This window comes from Nelusetta ayraudi, unplaced genomic scaffold (genome assembly GCF_046127955.1).
Source record: "Nelusetta ayraudi isolate G7.1 ecotype Tasmania unplaced genomic scaffold, CSIRO-AGI_Nayr_v1 ptg000031l, whole genome shotgun sequence".
NCBI classification, from domain to species: Eukaryota; Metazoa; Chordata; class Actinopteri; order Tetraodontiformes; family Monacanthidae; genus Nelusetta; species Nelusetta ayraudi.
This window is the reverse complement of record NW_027466081.1, coordinates 5,814,887-5,824,061: the sequence shown is the minus strand read 5'-3', so window position 1 is coordinate 5,824,061 and position 9,175 is coordinate 5,814,887. Positions and strand designations below refer to the sequence as shown.

The following is a 9,175-nucleotide window of genomic DNA, read 5'->3' as shown; positions in this document are numbered from 1 at the left end:
GGGAGATTATGCCGAGTTGCCATGATACAAGTTTCCAAAGTAACAGTCACCAGGAGTGTGTTTCAATACCGAAGGCTGCAAAACGCCTCTGGCTCCACCACTTCTCCCCTAAGTCTCCAATTTGATGCAATAAAGTAATATCACATGTTAGTTCCACAATTTCTCATACACATACAACAAATCATTTTAAAATAGAAAGCCATTGATTGGCTTCTTCGTGTTTCTAGACACAGACCCGCTGTGCACATCTGGCAGCACAGTTTGTCTTCCGGGTTCATTCACAGCATTGAACTGAGTGAAAGGTTTCCTTTGGTTTCGCAGTTACTGTCTCCGCCGTCTCCTCCATAATTACCCCCGGTCTTTGTGCCCGCGTGCGTTTCCCCGCGCCGGGTGTCTTGCCAAACAAGCACATCATCTGAAAACCATTCATTCATCTCTGCAACCACCGCCTCTCCATTCTTCCCCCATTCCGAAGCTACCATGGCAACCGCGTATGATCGACAGACAACAAGAGCGAGGGCTCTCTGAGCTGCAGTCAACCTGGAGGCTTCGGAGCGCAAACACATGATTATTATGAGCGTGTGAGGAGTTGGGACATGGAGAGGAAGTCACTGAGGTGAGTGGGAGAGAGAGAGAGAGAGAGAGAGAGAGAGAGAGTGAGGGAGCCTGATGATTGGGTCAGAGAGGCACAATCTGGGCTATTAGTCATTTATTTTGATATGCAGGAGTAATGATACATCAACAACAAAAAAAGTGCGTGTTTCCACTGCGGTGGATGTTGAGGCAGGCAACTTTGTTTTGACTCGACAGAACCATGAGTCATCTGGCCTGTCGACCCCTGCTCCCCGCCGGAAATAAATATCTGCAGCAGAAATGGGACAAGGCTTTGTATGAGTTGCACAGAACAAAGGTAAGGAAAAGTATTTCACCTCAGGTTGTTCAGTGACATAAATGATTGCTCCAACTTCTTGCAACAATCTTGCGCTTTGTGTGACTTGATATTACCCTGCAATTCACCAATACTTAAAGGTTTAGGCAAACCTGAGTCTAATTGCTTCTTCTTCTTCTTCTGTTTTTGTTGCCTCAGGTGAAGTCAGTGAAACCAATGACTGACACAAGCGCGCCAAAGACTTACAGCCCCCTTGTGTTGAAGAAACATCAGGTTGTCTTTAATCTTTTAAGAAGTTAATCATTTAGACAGTAGGTTAAGTCTAAAATAACATAAAAAATAAAACATACAAATAAAAACTGTCTATTTATAAAATGCAATGCAAGATTAAACAATTAGGTTTCATGTGTTCAGAGTTGTTTTGTTTTTTTCATCTTAGCTGGACAAGGAGCTGACAGCAAAGATTCAGCGGGAGAACAACATGCTAATGGAGAAGATATCGCACATCACGATGACAACTGGGAGAGTTGACAACTGGAACTATTATGACAAAAAAAGGTTATGATTGGGAAAGAATTATGTAATCAATCAAAGGCCTTTAAGTAAAGTAAAAAAAAAAAAAAAAAAAAACAACTGCCAAAAACATTGACTTAACATTCTCCTTAATGTTATATATAAAATATATGCTTATCTGGTTGTCTCCTAAAGCTTATGTTTATTGTCTGCTGTAGCCTTGGGGAGCAGAGGCGAAATATGGAGTTAATGCGTATTGCCAAGGAAAATCAAATGATCCTGTTCCGGTTGAGTCGGTGCAGGGCTCACTATAGTGTGAGGAGCTGGAATAAGGACTGGCTTGAAACTGCCAAACTGAAGGACAGCATTGCATGTTTCCCACAAGGAAGAACAAACCAAGCAAAGGTTACCACTTTCCTTCTTTGTTATGGATTAAGCAGTCAGCGACTCCTGCACTCACCATGTTAATGTGGATTTTCTACTCTGCAACTGAAATAAATAATGAAAATATTATATTACAAGTAATAAATAAATATTATTTTCAATAACAGGATCGAGGGACAAAATGTAGTGCTGATGATGTGGAACAAAGTAAAGGAAAGAAGAACAAGAATGATGGAACCACGTAGACACACTGTCTCTCAACCGAATGTACCAGTGCCAGTGAAATTCCACTGATTACAATTTTCAGCGGAATTATACATAACAATTATACAATAATAAAAATCCTGTTAAAATGTCACCAGTTTTTTTGTTATGTTCATTTTATATTATTTTATTTGGTTTTACATCAACTCGTCGAACATTTGTAGAATGAGATTTTTCTTTTTACACACTCCAAGTTCATGTGGAACGGTAAAGGCGTCAGGTTTCCCTACGACAAAGTTCCGTGGCGCACTCGCTGCTGAAAGAAGCCGCGGATTTGATTTTACCCAGTTAGCAGGCTAGCACGTAACGTTTCTGTTTTGTGCAGTTTGGTAAATTGTTTTGTCTTTCTTTTGAAATGACAGACCTTTTGTAGACAAACGCAAACACAATCAAACCCGTTAAAATGAATCTGGACAGACTTCGCAAGCGCGTACGGCAGTATATTGACCAGGTAAAAGAAACATTGTGGTTCTTTTCTGAGTTTCTGTGTCGCTAGCTAATGCTAGCTAACCTTCCGTCAATGGAAACTAATGGTGGTGAAGTGCCTGTGTTGCTAGCTCAAAGCTACGTCTAACCCTGTGAGCTCTCACAGATATCATGCGACACAAAACAAGAAAAACCACACACATGAGTGACCGTTGTCCTGTCTGTCTGTGTGTTTACAGCAACAGTATCAAAGTGCTTTATTTTGGGCTGACAAGATAGCGTCTCTCTCTCATGGTAAGTGAATTATGTGGCGGTTACAGCACAGGATGTTAACCTCACCTGCCCTTTCTCTCGACAATTTAAAAATACATATATATATGTATTCATTCTCAGCAGTGCAGGTGTTTAGTAAGGAGATCTTTTTTTTTTGTTCTGTTATTGCTGTGTGGTAGCATCGTCTACACCACCGTCAAAATAAACCCTCAAGTTGTGGTCTCGGGAGATGAAGTTGTCACAATGAATCGCAAAATGCCTGTGCGGATTCTGACAATAAAGACAGTCCACGGTCCGTGGTTAGTTTGTTCAGGTTTCTATATTTGGCTGACATTCAGGTCGTATCCAGCAGCGTCTGCTTGCTGGGTGTGTTGACAGTATGAGGACGGTTAGCTCTCCCGCCAGGAGGACACAGGCACAACATGTATACACGTTGCCGAGATGATGAATCACAATAAGCGACCGGGTTGCTAAATCCGTTTTCCCCTGGCCACATTTTGCGCGAGACGATGATAATGTTTACGTCATATGAACCGGGTAGCTTCATTAGAGTGTGTTCCGTTTTGCTACTGTTTGTATAAGCGAGTGAAGTGTATACGTTGACTGCAGCTAAATGAAGTGACCTTTTTGCCTGTTATATTGATTGTTTTAAACAAGCAAAGTTTAACAATGATATCAAGGCACTTTGGTCATTGCAATACCACAAATTTGTCTCATTACTTCCCCATACAGAGAATATTGTTGCATCTGCAATTTTAGAATATCACTCAAATGAATGTAGCCATGTTCTCCAGTAGCTGAGTCCAGATGAGCAGTGACAGTCTGTCCAATAACCAAACCCTAAACTGACCTGATGGTGTACCCGACTCTTTGCACGCAGAGGACCCCCAGGATATCTACTGGCTAGCTCAGTGCCTTTACTTAACCTCACAGTACCACAGAGCCTCCCATGCCCTCCGCTCCCGAAAACTTGACAAGGTAATCGCATTTGAGCGCGGGCGGGCGATGTGCTTCCCGTCGACAACTAACGACATTATCTACAGCCCGTGCCATCCGCCAATCTGAAAACCTTTTTTTTGTCTGCACAGATGTATGGAGCCTGTCAGTATCTTGCTGCCAGGTGCCATGTAAGTGACCAAATTCCCACATCAACTCCTATTTAGGTCATATCAGTCGGTTATTGTTCGGGGGGATTGGGAGTAACAGCGTTCTGATTTTTTACATCCAGTATGCTGCCAAAGAGTTCCAGCAGGCCTTGGATATCCTGGATGGAGAGGAGCCAGCTAGTAAGAAGCTGCTGGACAGAGGTGGAAAGGAGGACAGCGGGTCATCGGAGTCGGCCAAGGACTGGGACATGTCCCCTGCATCTGTAAGTTACTGGTCATTATGGAGGGATAAAGAACACCGGTGGGGGGGGATGAGGAAAACATGCTTCATGTGACATGTTAAACATTGCAACGGTGGTTTGACTTGGACTCAACTCATAAATACTGAATGCAGTGCTGGTGCGTTTTAGTTTGTAACAAATATAGACCCTCTGCTGCTGCTGCTGCTGCTGCATGCAAGGGGGTCAAACGCAGCACCTGTGTATGTGGGATGCACGTCTGCATATTGTGTGATTCATCAAGACTTCCCCTCCGCTGTCTTTTTTTTTTTTTTTCTTCCTTCCTTCCGTCTCTTGTATATTTTAGATCAGCAGCTCCATTTGCCTGCTGCGCGGTAAGATCTATGATGCCATGGACAACAGACTGCTGGCCACCTCCAGCTACAAAGAGGCCTTGAAACTGGATGTGTACTGCTTTGAAGCCTTTGACCTTTTGACGTCCCACCACATGTTGACCGCGCAGGAAGGTGAGATGGATCAGCCGTGAGGACTTCCTCTCATCTTTAATTTAATTTATTCTTCCCAACATAAATGTTCCATCCGTTCTCTTTTTAAGGAATTATCCGCATCGACCACTAAGTGCTTGTTTTATTGTGTCTTGCCAACAGAAAAGGACTTCCTTGACTCGCTTCCTTTAAGTCAACAGTGCACCCAGGAAGAGGAGGAGCTGTTACATTTCCTCTTCGAGAATAAATTAAAGAAGGTGGGGCTTTGATTTTAATTTTAATGAGGGTTGAAAATTGTTTGCTTTCCTACCACTGGTGAAACCATTGGGCCAAAAGCTGGTGCGAGTCAAATATCAATAATGCATCAAAACTCGATCAGTGATCGGCATTAGTGTGGCCTTTTAGGATTCTCCATGATGGAGGCGCCATGCAAAGATGTAAGCAGGAATGAACTCAAAATCATGGGTATACATATTATGCAAGATATTACATATGCAAAGCAGCAGAAAGCTAAAAATAGATTAATGAATTAATTAATGATTAATCAAGCCAAACATATTAGATTTATTTTTCCTCTACGTGTAATGTTTTTAAAGCAACTAATTGAGCTTTTTAATGCTGGATGTTATTAGGAGCAAGCTGCTAATGTATCATAGCACTGAATCATTAGGTTACGTAAATCCTCACGTCATTTTTAGCCAATCTGGTTTAAATTGTCCCATCTTCTCTTCTACTCTTAGTCTGATTGAGAGCTAAAGACCAGTTCAGCTGTTGCCAAGCTCTATTTACTTGCAGCTACATAATAGATGTGTGACAGTCATTGATATTTTCCTGCTCTTGTCCTCCTGCCACAGTATAACAAGCCCAGTGATTTGGTTGTACCAGCGATGGTCAACGGTCTACAGGACAACCTGGATGTCGTGGTGTCTCTCGCCGAGAGACATTACTACAACTGTGATTTCAAGATGTGCTACAAACTCACAGCAATGTAGGTGTATCGTCGTTTCCTCTCCAAGTGGTTTCGTGTTTAATTCTGGGTCGTCTGTGTCACTCGTGAGAAGGGTCGTGATTCACAAGAACCCACTGAAAATGTGCATACGTCACTACTGAGGGCCTTAAATATATCCTCGGCGCACTGAGGCCTTTTCTTGCTTCACAACTATTTATTTTTGCCACAGGGCGGTGATAAATGGCTAACACGTTCAACACCACACTTGTTTTTGTGCTTCAGGGTGATGGTTAAAGATCCATTTCACGCTAACTGCTTACCAGTCCACATAGGAACCCTGGTGGAGCTTGGAAAGTCAAACGGTAGGTCGCTGATGCCATCTGAGCTTCGTGTTGTTGGTTATTAGCTTTTCATTGCAGTGCTTCATTGCTTCATTGCTCTTCATTTGAGCCTTTGCTCTGTATTTTCCACCCACAGAGTTGTTTTACCTCTCGCACAAACTTGTGGACTTGTATCCCAACAACCCAGTAAGTGTGCATTGACACAACCAGACATCTGTCTAAATGTAATTTTCAAAGCTTGACAACTCAATAGAAAACTTCTTATCAGGTGTCCTGGTTTGCAGTCGGGTGCTACTATCTAATGGTTGGCCATAAAAACGAACACGCTCGCCGATACCTGAGGTACGTCCATTAATGCGCACGCACTGAAGGAAGAACTTCCTGTTTGCTGCTGGCGAGTTGTTGAGCTGCTGTTTTTGTGTGTGCGCTGCAGCAAAGCCACCACCCTGGAGAGGACGTACGGCCCTGCATGGATAGCGTACGGACATTCTTTCGCAGTGGAGAGCGAGCACGACCAGGCCATGGCAGCCTACTTCACTGCTGCCCAGCTGATGAAAGGGTTGGTAGACTTATTGGTTTTGCCTGAGAATGCTAGCAGTGATTCAGATCAAGTTCAAGACCAAAGCAAGGTCAGGTTCCTGTGATACACTGACTTCCTGACGCTGTCGGCTTACATCAGACAAGTCAGTTACAAGTCAATGAATCATAAAAATGTTATAATGGTGCAGCTTTTTTTTTTTTATTGTTTTGGTCATAAAACATCTTCTCCACTGTGTTGTGCAGGTGTCACTTGCCGATGCTGTACATCGGCCTGGAGTACGGTCTGACCAACAACTCCAAGCTGGCCGAACGTTTCTTCAGCCAGGCCCTTAGCATCGCTCCAGAGGACCCGTTTGTCATCCACGAAGTGGCAGTGGTCGCCTTTCAGAATGGAGAGTGAGTCACAGAGCAACAGACGCCCACAAAACACCAGGCTGACTATTGTAAAATCACACAGAATTAAAGAGCTTGCGCTGCTCGTGAGCAACGCGGCAGGGAAACGTGAACGTAATGTTTATTTGAATTTAGTTGGAGTGCTAATTTTGGGTTTATCTGTTGCACCAGCTGGAAGAATGCAGAGCGCTTATTCCTTGACGCAATGGAGAAGATCAAAGCCATTGGCAGCGAGGTATCTGCTAACTTGTATGCATGCTAAGGTGTAATCATCATAAATCTGTTTTGTTGGTTTTTTTTTTTAATTTTTACATGATCCATTTTAAGGTCACGGTGGACAAATGGGAGCCTCTGCTGAACAACTTGGGTCACGTTTGTCGGAAATTGAAGTGAGTACAAAGCGGTTTCTCTAATTTTCTACTCCAGCGTAGAGCCTTCAACAGCCCAGTAGAGTTTACTGAGGTTCTACTTGCAGTTCTGCTATTCTTTGGGTTTGAGCTGTGGTGCCACAAACATAGTGAGTTACTAACAGTACTGATAATTTTGGAAGACTGGCTGGCTGCCAGTCTCGTTTCCTCACCAGCCTGCATCAAAGTATTTTAAGCTCTTGTTGTCTTTCAGCAGAGGTAGAGAAAACACCGGTCAGATAACACTTATATGGATGAGATGTAATGTTTCTTCAAGCATCGTCATGTGACGTTCTCTTCGCTCCATTACATTTGTGGCTGTAGAAAGTACGACCAAGCGCTGGAGTACCACCGCCAGGCTCTGGTTCTCATCCCTCAACACGCCTCCACCTACTCTGCCATCGGATATGTGCACAGCCTCATGGGCGACTTCGAAAGCGCTATCGACTACTTTCACACGGTATGGTTCCTTCTAGCTTGGCCTGCATGGGTATTCTTACCCATTCTGAACCAGGCTACGGAATAGCACGAAAAGCGCCGACTTGGACTCAAATTGGTTTGATGTTTTATCCTCGCAGGCACTCGGGCTGAAAAGGGACGACACTTTCTCTGTTACAATGCTCGGCCATTGTATTGAAATGTACATTGGCGACACGGACGCTTACATAGGTAGGAAACACATCCCGTCTTATTTGTGATATTTGTGTGTTCGAAAAAATATTTAAAACTCAACTTCAGCTTGATGTTGAGCAATTGAGCAGTAGATTCACCTTTTGCTTTGGTGTGATACCACAGGACTGTCTAATTATTATTATGTCATTATATGGGATTATTGTTCTTTAGTGTTGTTTTTTTTTTTTTTTTAAACTGGGCTGGCAGAAATATTGTTTTTAAAAATGCCTGTGCATTTGTGGACACAGCCTGAATCTCTGATAATAGTTTTTAAGATTAAAGATAAAGATTGATGAGCGTTGATCAATAAAACAAAAAAAAAAATCCAATACAATTTGTCACTTGTGTCCACCAAGGCACAGACCTCAACGACAAGGTGCGAGGCAACCTGAACACTCCGGCCCTGATGAAGATGCTGAACACGTCGGAGGCGGGTGACCTTGTCACCACCTCAAAACTAGAGGACAGCAGCATCACGCCCCTGGAAACGCCACTCTCTAATCAGGACAAAATGATGTTGGAGACCCCTCTGCGACTCTCTTTGACTCTGGAGTGCGACATGTACGAGAGCGACGTGATGTTGGACACCTTGTCAGACACCAGCACGTGATGTCATCCTGCCAGGAGGCGGAGCTGACTGCTGTCACAGGAAACAAGTCGCCGCCGTAGCCGCACACGTCCAAGCCCAAGGAAAAACTGATGGAACCAACCAAACCTTGGGGCGTATTCCAAACAAGTATACCTGTGGATTCTCCCTCTTGTGCATAAGATACAGTTGTTTCTGTAAGAGAAAATGCATAAAATGTGTTGTTTTAACATTATAGCGAAGAGTAATAATGTGAATTTGTCTACAGCAGCCGCTGTACGTTGTCCTAGTTTTCTCAAGAATGCACTTTAAAAGGGAGAATTTACATGTGCCTTGGTGAATTGGGAGAGAACTTGGTTTCGCAGCGGATCTTGGGTAACGCCTGAAAATGGATTCAAACGGTCCTCTGACGCTTCTGGGACAGAGCACGCTACAGCTGCACACCTCACAACAGATCTTAAGGACTACAGTCGTTTATTACCGCCTATGGCGGGACACTCTTGTGTTGCTGTACCTGTGGATTTACACCTTTGAAAAAGAGCCAGCTAAATAAAAAGCAGTCTTGATGGAAAATAATCGGTATGTTCAGTTCTTACAATAAACCACGGATTTGTTCAAAAGATTATAAAATATTACATCCTGCAGAGTTTTGTTTAATCTCCTTCGACAATTTGTTCGCTATTTCCCCACCACTTCACATTCAACGGA

General features: G+C 43.4%; 1 protein-coding gene across 3 annotated transcripts; it reads left to right on the top strand.

Moving 5' to 3' along the window:
- The first annotated feature begins 482 nt into the window (after positions 1 to 482).
- cdc16 (cell division cycle 16 homolog (S. cerevisiae)) lies at positions 483 to 9,043 on the top strand. Of its 3 annotated transcripts, XM_076031080.1 has the most exons (22): positions 483 to 616; positions 811 to 910; positions 1,088 to 1,162; positions 1,329 to 1,447; positions 1,621 to 1,807; positions 2,716 to 2,770; positions 3,630 to 3,727; positions 3,838 to 3,876; positions 3,978 to 4,118; positions 4,441 to 4,600; positions 4,742 to 4,836; positions 5,434 to 5,567; positions 5,811 to 5,890; positions 6,006 to 6,055; positions 6,138 to 6,211; positions 6,303 to 6,428; positions 6,653 to 6,805; positions 6,974 to 7,037; positions 7,130 to 7,191; positions 7,534 to 7,669; positions 7,788 to 7,878; positions 8,238 to 9,043. In XM_076031080.1, exons 1-22 carry the CDS (start codon positions 597 to 599, stop codon positions 8,489 to 8,491), a joined length of 2,313 nt encoding a protein of 770 aa, XP_075887195.1. In that variant the 5' UTR covers positions 483 to 596; the 3' UTR covers positions 8,492 to 9,043. The 3 variants fall into 3 exon arrangements, with proteins under 3 accessions (XP_075887195.1, XP_075887196.1, XP_075887197.1); XM_076031081.1 differs by lacking the exons at positions 483 to 616; positions 811 to 910; positions 1,088 to 1,162 and having other exon boundaries at positions 1,328 to 1,447; positions 1,598 to 1,807; XM_076031082.1 differs by lacking the exons at positions 483 to 616; positions 811 to 910; positions 1,088 to 1,162; positions 1,329 to 1,447; positions 1,621 to 1,807 and adding an exon at positions 2,305 to 2,501.
- The last annotated feature ends 132 nt before the right edge of the window (positions 9,044 to 9,175 follow it).

Coding starts and splice junctions, on each gene's coding strand:
- cdc16 (XM_076031080.1), top strand. CDS start 597: ATGGAGAGGAAGTCACTGAG. Junction 4,601..4,741: donor CATGTTGACCGCGCAGGAAG/GTGAGATGGATC, acceptor TCTTGCCAACAG/AAAAGGACTTCCTTGACTCG. Junction 7,192..7,533: donor CACGTTTGTCGGAAATTGAA/GTGAGTACAAAG, acceptor TTGTGGCTGTAG/AAAGTACGACCAAGCGCTGG.